At 46.3% G+C, this 14,927-nt stretch overlaps 1 protein-coding gene across 1 annotated transcript in view; it reads left to right on the top strand.

Moving 5' to 3' along the window:
• The first annotated feature begins 5,571 nt into the window (after positions 1 to 5,571).
• The window catches only part of LOC148146822 (microtubule-actin cross-linking factor 1, isoforms 6/7-like), a 32,259-nt gene continuing 22,903 nt past the window's right edge, over positions 5,572 to 14,927 (top strand). Inside the window, exons 1-2 of the mRNA XM_087996942.1 lie at positions 5,572 to 5,787; positions 10,226 to 10,351. Of these exons, the coding sequence (XP_087853068.1) occupies positions 5,572 to 5,787; positions 10,226 to 10,351 (342 nt within the window). The remainder of the gene's footprint in view (positions 5,788 to 10,225; positions 10,352 to 14,927) is intronic.

A 14,927-nucleotide genomic window follows, 5' to 3' on the forward strand; every position in this document is an offset into this window, starting at 1 on the left:
ATGGCATGCTGGCCTTCATAGCGAGAGGATTGAAGTAGGGATGTCTTGCTGCAGTTACACAGGGCCTTGGTGAGGCCACACCTTGAGTATTGTGTACAGTTTTGGTCTCCTAGTCTGAGGAAGGACGTTCTTGCTATTGAGGGAGTTCAGTGAAGGTTCACCAGACTGATTCCCGGGATGGCAGGATCAATGTATGAGGAAAGACTAGATCGACTGGGCTCCTACTCACGGGAATCTCACAGAAACATATAAAATCCTGATGGGACTGGACAGGCTAGATGTGGGAAGAATGTTCCCGATGTTGGGGAGGCCCAGAACTAGGGGGTCACAGTCTAACAGTAAGGGGTAAGTCATTTAGGACTGAGATGAGGAAGGATTTCTTCACCCGGAGTTGGGAACCTGTGGAATTCTCTTCCACAGGAAGCTGTTGGGGCCTGTTCATTAGATAGAAAGGAGTCAAGGGGTATGGGGAGAGGTTGGGAATGGGCTACTGAGACTGCATGATCAGCCATGATCATACTGAATGATGGTACAGGCTCAAAGGGCTGATTGGCCTCCTCCTGCACCTATTTTCTATATTTCTATGATAATGGTCCCCTTCCAATCTAGGTGGAACCCATCCTTCTTATACAGGTCAATTCTATCCCAAAAATGTGAATCCTTGCCCACTGTACCAGCTCCTCAACAACACATTCATCTGCTCTATCCTCCTATTCCTACTCTCACTCACACATGGCATCAGTATTAGTCCATATTACTTCCTCCAGGACCAACATTTCAACATCCTGCCTAATTTCCTTTATTCTCCCTGCAGAACATCATCCATTTCCTTACCTATACCTCTGGTATCAGTATGTACAATGACTTTGTACTGGTCAGTCTCCTCTTTGAAAATATTCTGCTCCCTCTCTGAGACATCCTTGACCCTAGCTCCAGGGAGGCAACACCGCATCCTAATGCCTCCTCGTTGGCCACTGAAACATCTTCTGTGCCACAGACTAGAGAGTCCCCTATTACAATCAATCACTTGGAACCTGACTTACTCATTACTGTACAGCCAGTTACAGTACCAGAAACCTGGTTGTCAGTGCTAGACTCCCCTGAGAGGTCACACCTCCCGACAGTATCCAAAAGGGTCTAGTGGTATTATCGTTGGACTGTTAAGCCAGAGATCCAGATAATGTTCCAACGACCCAGGTTCAAATCCGGCCAGCATTGATGGTGAAATTTGAATTCAGTAAAACTCTGGAATTAAGAGTCTAATGATGACCGTGAATCCATTGTCATTGGAAAAACCCATCTGGTTCATTAATATGCATTAGGGAAGGAAAGTGCCATTCTTTGCCAGATCTGGCCTACATGTGACTCCAGACCCACAGCAATGCGGTTGACTCTTAAACTACCTTCTGGGTAATTAGGGATGGGTAATAAATGCTAGCCTAGCCAGCGACACCCTCATCCCATGAACAAATGCCAAATAAAATCCAAACGGCAGACCTGTTTGAGATGGGGATAGCCACAGGAGACTCCTGCCCTACCTGCCTCCCTCTCCTACCATTCATGGCAGTCAACCATCGACCTCTCTATATCTGCAGTGTCTCCATCTTCCATCATACCCCCAGCTCTTGTAAACTCTTGCCTCAAACCCACTGCTGCAGCTGATCCATGTAATCTAAAAAGGTTGCAACCAAACACACTTCCTCTCGGCATAGTCATCAGGAGTATGAAATTCTCCCTAATCTCCTACATCCAATAGAAATTGAATTGAGTTGAATTTATTGTCACGTGTACCGAGGTGCAGTGAAAAGCTTTGTCTTGCGAGCAATCCAGGCAGATCGCAGAGTTAAATAGCATAGATAGTAAATAATAGGGAAACAGCAGCAAAAACAAAAACACAGGTACAGGCGAATGTTAAGTGTTTGTGAGTCTATTCAGTGTCTAACAATAGTAGGATAGAAACTATTTCAAAACCGGCTGGTGCGTGCGTTCAGGCTTCTGTACCTTCTCCCCGATGGTAGAGGTTGTAGAAAAACATTGCCAGGGTGGGATGGATCTTTGAGAATGCTGGCGGCCTTTCCCTGACAGTGGGCCTGGATTCCATAGATGGGAGCTTGGCCTTTGTGAGTGTCCGGGCCGAGTTCCCCACTCTCTGTAACCATCTCCGATCTTGAATGGTGCAGCTGCCATACCAGGTAGTGATACATCCAGACAGAATGCTCTCAATGGCGCACCTATAAAAGTTGGCAAGGGTATTCACCGTCATGCCCCAAATTACCTCAGCTGCCTGAGGAAGAAGAGACGTTGTTGGGCCTTTGTAACCAGTGTGTCCACATGAAGAGCCCAAGAAAGCTTGTTGTGGATGACCACTCCCAGGAGCTTGACACTCTCCACTCGTTCCATCTCTGTGCTGTTAATGTTCAGGGGGGGCATATGTAACATCCCGCCGAAAGTCAATAATGAGTTCCTTGGTTTTGTCAGCATTGAGAGTTAGGTTGTTCTCAGTGCACCATTTTTCCAGGTCTTCCACCTCCCATCTGTAGTCTGTTTCGTTGCCATCTGAGATTCGACCGACTATGGTAGTGTCATCAGCGAACTTTTGTAAATGGCATTAGTCTGGTATTTGGCGACGCAGTCATGGGCATACAGTGAGTACAGTAGGGGGCTGAGTACGCACCCCTGGGGGGCTCCAGTGTTGAGTGTTAGTGAAATATTGTCCCCAATCTTCACTGAATGTGGCCTGTGGGTCAGGAAACACTGAGGTTCCAGTTGCAGAGAGTGGGGCTTAGTCCGAGGTCACTAAGTTTAGTAATCAGTCTCGAGGGGATAATAATGTTGAAGGCTAAAGTGTAGTCAATGAGTAGGATTCTTACATAGCTGTTCTTGGTGTCAAAATATTCTAGGGAGGAGTGAAGGGCATCTGACATGGATCTGTTGGTCCATTAGGCAAATTGGAGTGGGTCAAGCGTAGTGGGGAGGCTGGAGTTGATTAATGCCATGACCAGCCTTTCAAAGCACTTCATGCCCACCGAAGTTAGGGCCACTGGGCGGTAGTCATTGAGACATGCTGCATGAGCCTCCTTAGGCACAGGGGTGATGTTGGCCTCTTGAAACAGGCAGAGACAGTGGCCTGCTGCAGGGAGAGGTTGAAGATGTCCCAGAAGACCCCAGCCAGTTGATCTGCACATGCTCTGAGTGCACGGCCTGGTACTCTGTCTGGTCCCATCACTTTCCTTAGATTCACAGGAAGGAAAACTGATCTGACCTCTGATGCAGTGACTGTTGGCATAGGTTCGACAGGCCTTATTGGAATAGGAGTTACCTCTCCACTGAAATACTGCTCAAAGTGAGTAGAGAAGGTGTTGCGGAGGGATGCATCATCGTCTGCTATCTTATGCTGTCTCTTTTTAGAACCTGTGATGTCATTCAAGTCCTTGCCATAGTCTCCGGGTGTCTGTCTGGGTCTCTAGTTTGGATCGGTATTGGTCCTTGGCTGCCTTAATGGCTCTGCGAAGGTCATACTTGGATTCCTTATATTTGAGTGGGTCTCCTGATCTGAAGGCCTTACACCTGATTTTTAGCAGGTTCCGCATGTCCTGATTCATCCAGGGTTTCCTGTTGGGGAACTCCCAGATTGACTGGAAGATAACCACCAATGCATCTATTATTTCTAGAGCCACTTCCTTAAGCACTCTGGGATGTAGGTTATCAGGCCCTGGGGATTTATCCACCTTCAATCCCCTCAATTTTCCCAGCACCATTTCTCTACTAATAGTGACCTCCCTCAGTTCTTCCCTCTCACTAAATCTTGCATTCTCCAGGAATTCTGGGATCTGATTTGTGCCCTCTTTTGTAAAGACAGAACCAAAGTATGTATCCAGTTGCTCAGCCATCTCTTTGCCCCCTATTATACATTCCTCCGTTTCTGTCTGTAGGGGACCTATATTTGTCTTCATCAGTCTCTCTCTGTTCACGTACCTATGAAAACTCTTACTGTCAGTCTTCATGTTCCCTACCTGCTTACTTTTGTTCTGTGTTTTCCCCTTCTTCATCAATCCCTTGGACCTTCTTTGCTGAATTCTAAACTGCTCACAATCCTCAGACATATTATTTTTCTTGGACAATCTGTATGCTTCTTCCACCTGTATGGATCGGATACCATCTCTAATTTTCTTACCCATTTTACTTTTGTGCCAGACAGGATTAAACATTTGTTGCAGTTTCCCCCGTGCATTCCTTGAATGTATGCCATTGCCTATCCACTGTCATTCCTTTAAGTGACTCTCCCCAATCTATCAAGACCAACTCACGCCTTTTATCTTCATAGTTTCCTTTATTAAGATTCAGCACCCTAGTCTCCGAATCAACTACCTCATTCTCCATCTTGTTAAAAATGACTATCTTGTTACAGTTGCTATTTGAGGAAAGACATTCTGGCTATTGAGGGAGTGCAGCGTAGGTTCACGAGGTCAATTCCTGGAATGGCGGGACTACCTTACGCTGATAGATTGGAGCGACTGGGCTTGTATACCCTTGAGTTTCGAAGACTGAGAGGGGATCTGATTGAGACATATAAGATTATTAAAGGATTGGACACTCTGGAGGCAGGGAACATGTTTCCGCTGATGGGTGAGTGCCGAACCAGAGGACACAGCTTAAAAATACAGGGTAGACCATTGAGGACAGAGTTGATGAGAAACGTCTTCACCCAGAGAGTGGTGTGTGTGTGTGGAATGCTCTGCCCCAGAGGGCAGTGGAGGCCCAGTCTCTGGATTCATTTAAGAAAGAGTTGGATAGAGCTCTTAAGGATAGTGAAATCAAGGGTTATGGAGATAAGGCAGGAACAGGATACTGATTGAGGATGATCAGCCATGATCATAATGAATGGTGGTGCAGGCTCGAAGGGCAGAATGGCCTACTCCTGCACCGATTGTCTATTGCTCATCCCCAAGGGGTCTCACACAGCTAGATTGGCAATGATTCCCTTCTCATCACACAGTACCCAGTCTAAGATGGTCTGCCCTCTTGTTGGTTCCTCCACATATTGGTCAAGAAAGCCATTCCATATACGTTCCTGGAATTCCTCCTCTACAGCATTGTGGCTTATTTGATTTGCCCAATCTACGTGCAGATTAAAATCATGTGATATTCCCTTATCACATGCATCTCTCATTTCCTGTTCACTGCCATTCCCAACATCACCACTGCAGTTTGGGGAATTCTCTGTATGACGTTGATTCTCCCGCTCCTCGGATGCTGCCTGACCTTCTGTGCTTTTTCAGCACCACTCTCTCGACAGTCAGTAACACCCACATCCCTGAATTAATTTTTAAGAATCTCTATCACCCCCTGGGCTATGACCAGATCAGAAACCCCCCTGATCCAGTGAAGGGTTTGGAGATCCATCACTCTCTCCCTCAGTGGATTGTCTGCTGTGAATATGAATCATGAAGTGTTTGTGTCTCTGTGACGGATGGAGATATGTTGAACAGGTTAATCATGAGCAGGAGCTGGTGTCTCTGCCTTCAATGTGCACAATGAGGAAGTTTGTTGTTGTTGAACCTCGGGACTGCCATGCCTCTTGTTATACAGGTTCTGTGGAATGATGTGAGAGCGCATGAGAGCACAGTGCAGTCTGTTCACCAAGCTGGTCTCGCACTGCTAACTCCAAACTCCAGAAAAACGGGGAGGAACCTTTCCCATAATCTTCAAGAACTGAATCTGCGATGGGAGCGTGTGAAATATCAGACTGAACAGCAAGTGCTGGAGCTGGAGACCACTGTGAGTCAGGTATGGAGTAAAGACAGAGTGAGTGAGGGAGGGACTGAGTCAGTGTTGGGAGGGACTGAGTCAATGTTGGAAGGAACTGAGTGAGTGATGGAGGGACTGAGTGAGGGACAGAGTGAGTGATGGAGAGAGGGGCTGAGTGAGGGACAGAGTGAGTGATGGAGAGAGGGGCTGAGTGAGGGACAGAGTGAATGAGAGACAGTGAGTGAGGGGATGGAATGAGTGAGTGAGGGACAGAGTGAAGTGGGGGACAGAGTAAGGGTGGGACAGAATGCACGTAATAGGCTAGTTAATGAATTAGTTAACGATTTAGTTTAAATATCACAGTCTAAGGTAATATTAATTGATAAGTCACAAAAATGGATGAATAAATGGAATCCATGAGGTAGGGTCTTTGTTGTCAAAATATTGCAACATGGGCATCCTTATCAAAAAAGACTGTTTCAGTTTGATTTTTATCTCCACACAGAAACAGAGGGATGGGGAGCAGGAGTAGGCCACTCAGCCCTGCTCCACCATTCCATATGATCACGTGAGTCAGTCTCCTCTTCCTGCTTTCTCCCCAGACCCTTGGATCCCTTTGGTCCTAAGATCTAAATCTAATTTCTTCAATGTTTGGGCCTCAACTATTTTCTGTGACAGAGAATTCCACAGGCTTACCACTCTCTCAGTGAAGACATGTCTCCTCATCTCAATCTGAATGGTCACCCCGTATCCTTAGACAGTGACTCCTCATTCTGGACTCCCTGGCCATTGGGAACATTCTTCCCGAATCTACCTTGTCTAATTCTGTTAGAATTTTATAGGTTTCTATGAAATTCCCCTGTCATTCTTCTGAACAAAGAGAACGAAGAACAGGACAGCACAGGAATGGCCCTTCAACCCACCAAGCCTATGCTGACACATGACACCTTTCCAACCTAAAAAACTTGCCTCTATGCGGACCATATCCCTCTATTCCCTGCCTATCCATGCATCTGTCAAGATACCTCTTAAACATTGCTACTGTACCCGCCTCCACCACTGGCTCTGGCAGCACATTCCAGGCACTGACCACTGTCTGTGTAAAAAAACACTTGCCTCTCATCTCTCCTTTAAACTTAAACTCATGTCCCTCTTTCCAACCTGAGAAGCAGACTCTGATGATCCACCCTATATAATATTAAATACTTCCATCAGGTCGCTCCTCAGGATCTGATACTCTATTGAAAACAATCAAAGTTTATCCAACCTCTCCTTCTAGCTAATACACTCCAATCCAATTAACATCCTGGTAAACCTCTTCTGCACCGTGTCCAAAGCCTCCACATCCTTCCTATAGTGTGGGGAGCAGAACTGCACACAGTACTCCAGATGTGGCTTCACTGAAGTTCTATACTCAGTGTAACTGATGAAGGTGAGCATGCAGTAAGCCTTCTTTACCTCCTTAACCACTTGTGTTGCTACTTTCAAGGAGCTATGGACTTGCACCCCAAGATCCCTCTGTATATCAATGCTCCTCAGGGTCCTGCCATTTACTGTATGCTTGCCTTTTGCCTTTGACCTCCCAAAATGCATCACTTCACACTTGTCCGCATTAAACTCCACCTGCTATTTCTCCATCCAACTTTCCAAACGATTTCTATCCTGTTGGATCCTTTGACAGCTCTCCTCTTTATCCACAACTCTACCCATTTTTGAGTTGTCTGTAAACTTACTAATCAGGCCATCTCGACTTCCATCTAAATCGTTTATCAATACGACAAACAACAGAAGTCCCAACATCCAGATTCTTGCGGAACACCATTGATCACAGTCCTCCAGTCAGAGAAACACCCCTCCACAACCACCCACTGTCTGCTGGGAGAAAGTGAGCACTGCAGCTGCTGGAGATCAGAGTTGAGAGTATGATGCTGGAAAAGCGCAGCCGTCAGGCAGCATCCAAGGAGCAGGAGAAGCTCTTCATTGGGAATATGGGGTGGGACCCAAGGCGGTTGAGAGTTAAATGGGAGGTGGATGGAAGGTATCTGGGAATGCAATAGACTGATGAAAGTGGGGGTGGAGGGTGGAAGATGACACATTCTTCCTCCAGGTGGCTAGAGGTGTGGGCACAGGTTTTACACCTCAGCGGTGGCAGGGGAAGGTGCCAGGAGTGGAGGGTGGGTTGGTGGGGGACGTGGATCTAACAAGGGAGTCGTGGAGGGAATCATCTCTGCAGGTTGCAGATAGGGGTGGGGAGGGAACTATATCTCTGGTGGTGGGGTCTGTTTGTAGGTGGAGGAAATGGCAGCAGATGATATGTTGTATTATCCTCCGCCAAGGGCATGCAAGTCCTGGGCCTCCTCCCCTGCCAAACGCTAGTCACCCAATGCTTAGAGGAAGACTACCTCATCTTCTGCCTTGGGACCTTCCAACCCCAGGGCATCAATGTAAATTTCACCTGTTTCCTCATTTCCCCATCTCCCACCTTATTCCAGATCCAACCCTCCAACCCAGCACCGTCCCTTTGACCTGTCACACCTATCCGCTCCACTCTCCTCTCTGACCTATCATCACCCGCCATCTCCATATCACTTTCCCATCTACCTTCCCCCCCAGCCCCACCCCCCTCCCATTTATCTCTCAGCCATTCCTGATGAAGGGCTTATGTTCGAAATGTCAATTCTCCTGCTCCTCGGATGCTGCCTGACCTGCTGTGCTTTTCCAGCACCACACTGTTTGACTCTGTCTGCTGTGGCCAAGCCAATTTTGTATCCAACTCACCATGTATCCCATGTGACTTAATCTTCTGCATCAGCCTACCTTGAGGGATCTTGTCAAACACTTTTCATGTGGATAACATCCCTGGCCTACTCTCACCAATCACCTTTGTCACTTCCTCATGCTCCTTTATTGCATGTATCTCAAATTTCCTCTTTCCTGACATCACACCTACTGTTTGGCGACCTAATTAAACTATGCTTTTCCAAGTAATGCCACCCACATTGTTCTCTTGGTGTTTCTCACCTCTCCTCATACAGATTCCACATTGTCAGAGTTAATCTCCTTCCGCCCTATTGAATTAATTTCCTCGAAGCAGCCATGCAACTCCACCTGCTTTCTTTCTCGTCTGTCCTTCCTAAATTCTGAATACCTCTGGATAATCCGTTCCCATCCCTGGTGTCTGTACTGCCACATCTCAATAATCCCAGCTGTATCAAAGAGTCATAGAGATGTACAGCATGGAAACAGACCCTTCGGTCCAACCCGTCCATGCCGACCAGATATCCTAACCCAATCTAGTCCCACCTGCCAGCACCCGGCCCAAGTCCCTCCAAACCCTCCCTATTCATATACCCGTCCAAATGCCTCTTAAATGTTGCAATTGTACCAGCTTCCACCACATCCTCTGGCAGCTCATTCCATGCACGTAGCACCCTCTGTGTGAAAAAGTTGCCCCTTAGGTCTCTTTTATATCTTTCCCCTCTCACCCTAAACCTATGCCCTCTAGTTCTGGACTCCCCGACCCCAGGGAAAAGACTTTGCCTATTTATCCTATCCATGCCCCTCATAATTTTGTAAACCTCTATAAGGTCACCCCTCAGCCTCTGATGCTCCAGGGAAAACAGCCCCAGCCTGTTCAGCCTCTCCCTGTAGCTCAAACCCTCCAACCCTGGCAACATCCTTGTTAATCTTTTCTGAACCCTTTCAGGTTTCACAACATCTTTCCGATAGGAAGGTGACCAGAACTGCACGCAATATTCCAACAGTGGCCTAAGCAATGTCCTGTACAGTGTAGGCCCTAAAAATGAACAATAACTGAGGGAACCTTTTAAATGCAGATTCTTGATTTTCTCTTTACAACTTGAGAGACACTGAATTTAAAAGGACATTGACCAATGGAAAGCAAGAGGAACAAAAGCACTAAAATCACTGAAAGAGACAAAACAGCTCAATAACACATCTGATTCCATTTGTTTTTACTCGTTCCAAACGTTTACGCTGGAATCTCTGTCTCTTTCCTTTTCCCTGAAATGTCTGCTCTGTCTCCTTTTCCTCTTTTAAGTTCCAGCCTTCTTGTTTCTAGTTGTCTATCCTGTTCAAAATTAAGCATTTAATTTTCATTTCCTGCTTCTCAGTTATCTCATCTGCAATCCCCTCCAATTTAATTGACTCATTATCTTGTTTGCTTTACTGTTCTTCCAATTTCAAATGCTGTGCTATCATCTCAGTTACATCTGCCACCGTAGCTCCTACTTTTAACACTAACTGCTCTACCAACTCAATTAGTCCATCCTTGAGTTACTTTTGCTAAGTCACTTCAAGATAACTCTTCCTTTTCCAGAAAAGTCTGGGTAACTGCTGAACTTGTTTGGTTTAAAAATGCATAAAGATCCTGGTATATCTCCTTACATCTTTTTCCAACATTTCCATGTTCACTATCCCCCCCCGAATGGCCTAATTTATTTGTTTGGATGTTTAGGCGCAGAAACTAAACCAGGAAATACAAGGCCTTTTGATGTGGATCGATGAAGTTGAAGGACAATTGTCTGCAAATGGACTTTGCGAAGCAGCTCAGACAGCTCAGGAGAGATTCCAGCTTCACCTGGTGAGTAATGAGGCTTGTGGGCTCAGAGCTCAAAGCTGCTGCTAATGTGTCAGCCCAGGGCTGGGTCAGGCCTGTCAGGATCCCTAACTTCACACTAAAACCTCCCCGAAAATCAACTCCCACTTTTTCGACTTTACAAGGGGACTTCACGTTTAAAAAGTATAAAAGCAAATTAACGTGGATGCTGGAAATCTGAACAAAAAAACAGAAATTACTGCAGGAAGCCAGCGAGTCTGGCAGCCTCTGTGGAGAGAAAGCAGAGTTAACATTTCTAATTCAACATTCTGAGAAAGACTCGTACTAGAAATAACTGTGTTTCTGTCTCTCTACAGATGCTGCCAGACCCATTTCTGTTTTCATTTTTAAAACTTACCTACTGTGACTCCGAAGGGAAGGGGGAGAAACAGGAGAGCGATAGTGACAGATCTAATGGTTCGAGGAACAGACAGGAGATTCTGTAGTCACAAGCGAGACTCCTGGATGGTATGTTGCCTCCCAGGCACCAGGGTCAGGGATGTCTCAGATTGATTTTTAAGGGGTAAAGAGAACAGCCAGAGGTTGCCACCCGGGTTGATCGAGTTATTAAGTAGGCAGATGGTGTGTTGGCGTTTATTGGTGGAGGGATTGAGTTTCAGAGCCACGAGGTCATGCTGCAGCTGTACAAAACTCTGGTGCAGCCGCTCTTGGAGTATTGCGTACAGTTCTGGTCACTGCATTATCGGAAGGATGTGGCAGCTTTGGAAAGGGTTCAGAGGAGATTTACTCGGATGTTCTTATGAGGAAAGGTTGAGGGACTTGAGGCTGTTTTCGTTAGAGAGAAGAATGTTGAGGGGTGTTAATTGAGACAGATAAGATGATCAGAGGGTTAGATAGGGTGGATAGTGACAGCCTTTTTCCTCAGATGGTGATGGCTAGCACGAGGGGACATAGCTTTAAATAAAGGGGTGATAGATTTAGGGCAGATGTCAGAGGTAGTTTCTTTACTCAGAGAGTAGTAGGGTAGTGGAATGCACTGCCTGAAACAGTAGTAGACTCGCCAACTTTAAGGACATTTAAATGGTCATTGGATAGACATTTGGATGAGAATAGAATAGCGTAGGTGAGGTGGGCTTCAGATTGGTCTCATAGGGCAGTGCAACATCGAGGACCGAAGGGCCTGTACTGCGCTGGAATGTTCTATGTTCTAAGTTGTGGTACATATCGGTACCAATGACAAAGCTAGGGAAAGGGATGAGGACCTGAAAAGTGAATATAGGGAATTAGGTTGGAAGCTAAAAGGCAAGATGAGCAGAGTAGTGATCTCAGGATTGCTACCGGTGCCATGGGCTAGTGAGGCTGGGAAGAGAAAGCGAGTGCAGCTGAACATGTGGCTGCAGGGATGGTATAGGAGGGAGGGCTTCAGATATGTGGATCATTGGGATACCTTCTGGGGAAGATGAGACCTGTACAAATTGAATGGGTTGCACCTGACCTGGATGGGCACCAATATCCTGGATGGGAGGTTTGCTAGAGCTCTTCAGGAGGGTTTAAACTATATTGGCAGGAGGATGGGAGCCGGAGCTATGGATCAGAGGATGAGGTAGCTGGTGAACAGGCAGATACAGTGTGCAGACAGTCTGTGAGGATGGATAGAAAGTTGATCGGGCAATGTTGCAGTCAGCGTGGTGGGTTGAAGAGTGTCTATTTTAACTCAAGAAATGTCAGGAGTAAGGGTGATGAACTTGGAGCTGTGATGTTGTGGCCATTACTGAGACTTGGATTTCACAGGGGTAGGAATGGTTGTTGGATGTTCCAGGATTTAGATGCTTCAGGGAGGGAGATAAAAGAGGTGGGGGAGTGGTATTGCTAATTAGGGATAGCATCACAGCTGCAGAAAGGGAGGTTGGCAAGGAGGGCTTGTCTACAGAGTCAGTATGGGTTAAAGGCAGGAACAGGAAAGGAGCAGTCACTTTGTTGGGAGCTTTCTATAGATCCCTCAATAGCAACAGAGACATGGAAGAACAGATTGGGAGACAGATTTTGGAAAGGTGCAGAAGTAACAGGGCTGTTGTTACGGGTGACTTCAACTTCCCTAATACTGATTGGAACCTCCTTAGTGCAGATAGTTTGGATGATGCAGATTTTGTTAGGTGTGTCCAGGAAGGATTCTTAACTCAATAGGCCAACTAGATGGGAGGCCATATTGGATTTGGTGCTTGGCAACAAACCAGATCAGGTGTCAGATCTCTTGGTGGTAGAGTATTTCGGTGATAGTGATCACAACTTCCTGACCTTTATTGTACTCATGGAGAGGAATAGGAGCAGATGGTTTGGGAAAGTATTTAATTGTGTGAGGGGGAATTACAATGCTATTAAGTAGAACTATGGAGAATAAGTTGGGAGCATTGGAGGTGGAGTGGACAGCAAAGAAGGTTACCTCGGATTATAAGGGATCTTGATCAGATGGGCCAATGGGCTGAGGAGTAACAGGTGGATAAAAGCAAATTACTGCAGATGCTGGAATCTGAAACCAAAAGAGAAAATGCTGGAAAATCTCAGCAGGTCTGGCAGCATCTGTAAGGAGAGAAAAGAGCTGACGTTTTGAGTCGAACTGACCCTCTGTCAAAACTTTGACAAAGGGTCAGTTAGACTCAAAACGTCAGCTCTTTTCTCTCCTTACAGATGCTGCCAGACCTGCTGAGATTTTCCAGCATTTTCTCGAGTGGCAGATGGAGTTTAATTTAGATAAATTTTAGGTGCTGCATTTTGGAGAGGTTGAACAGGCTTAGGCTATTTTCCCTGGAATGTCGGAGGCTGAGGGGTGACCTTATAGAGGTTTATAAAATCATGAGGGGCATGGATAGGGTAAATAGGCAAGGTCTTTTCCCTGGGGTTGGGGAATCCAGAACTAGAGGGCAAAGGTTTAGGGTGAGAGGGGAAGGATATAAAAGAGACCTAAGGGGCAACTTTTTCACTCAGAGGGTGGTAGGTGTATGGAATGAGCTGCCAGAGGAAGTGGTGGAGGCTGGTACAATTGCAACATTTAAGAGGCATTTGGATGGGTATATGAATAGGAAGGGTTTGGATGGATATGGGCCAGGTGCTGGCAGGTGGGACTAGATTGGGGTGGGATATCTGGTCAGCATGGACGACAGAAATGTGGAGGTTGTTTAGGAATCACTTGCTGATAGTGCTGCACAGGTCTGTCCCACTGAGGCAAGGAAGGGATAAGTAGGGTGAAGGAACCTTGGATGACAAGGGATGTGGAACATCTAGTCAAGAGGAAGAAGGAAGCTAACTTAGGGTTGAGGAAGTAAGGATCAGACTTGGCTCTAGAGGGTTACAAGGTAGGCAGGAAGGAACTGAAGAATGGACTTCGGAGAGATAGAAGGGGCAGGAAAAAGCTTTAGTGGGTAGGATTAAGGAAAACCCTAAGGCATTCTACACTTACGTGAGGAACAAGAGGATGGCCAGAGTGAGGATAGGGCCGATCAAGGATAGTGGAGGGAGCCTGTGCCTGGAGTTGGAGGAGGTCGGGGAGATCCTTAATTCACTACTGAGAAGGGCTTTTCCATTTGTGAGGGCAGCATGAAACAAGCTGATATGCCCAAACAGGTTGAAGTTAATGAGGATGTGCAGAAAAATTTGAAAAACATGAGGATAAATAAGTCCCCTGGGCCAGATGAGATATGCCCAAGGTTACTACAGGAAGCGAGAGAAGATTGCTATGCTCCTGGTGATGATCTTTGTGTCCTCACTGTCCACTGGAGTCGTGCCAGATGATTGCAGGGTGGCAAATGTTATTCCCCTGTTCAAGAAAGGGAATAGGGATAATCCTCGGAATTACATAGAACATCACAGTACAGTGAAGGCCCTTCAGCCCTCAATGTTGCGCCAAACTGTGAAACCAATCTAAAGCTCATCTAACCAATACTATTCCGTTATCATTTATATGTTGATCCAATGGCCATTTAAATGCCCTTAAAGTTGGCGAGTCTACTACTGTTGCAGGCAGGTCGTTCCATGTCCCTACTACTCTGAAACTACCTCTAACATCTGTCCTATATGTATCACCCCTCAATTTAAATCTATGTCCCCTCAGGCCAGCCATCACCATCAAAGGAAAAAGGCTCTTACTGTCCACCCTATCTAACCCTCTGATTATCTTCTATGTCTCAATTAAGTCATTTCTCAGCCTTCTTCTCTCTAACAAAAACAGCCTCATGTCCCTCAGCCTTTCCTCGTAAGACCTTCCCTCCATACCAGGCAACATCCTGGTAAATCTTCCAATGCTTCCACGTCTTTCCTACAATGTGGTGACCAGAACTGTACACAATACTCCAAGTTTCATACAGCTGCAACCTGACCCCATGGTTCCGCAACTCAATTCCTCTACCAATAAAAGCTAACACCGTATGCCTTCTTAACAACCCTATCAACCTGGTGGCAACTTTGAGCGATCTATGTTCATGGACACCGAGATCTCTCTGCTCATCTACACTGCCAAGAATCTTACCATTAGGCCGGTACTCTTCATTCCTGTTACTCCTTCCAAAGTGAATCACCTCACGCTTTTCCACATTAAACTCCATTTGCC

The sequence above is a fragment of the Chiloscyllium plagiosum genome, unplaced genomic scaffold, assembly GCF_037043375.1.
Source record: "Chiloscyllium plagiosum isolate Xiang-an unplaced genomic scaffold, Cpla_swu_hap1 HiC_scaffold_19, whole genome shotgun sequence".
NCBI classification, from domain to species: Eukaryota; Metazoa; Chordata; class Chondrichthyes; order Orectolobiformes; family Hemiscylliidae; genus Chiloscyllium; species Chiloscyllium plagiosum.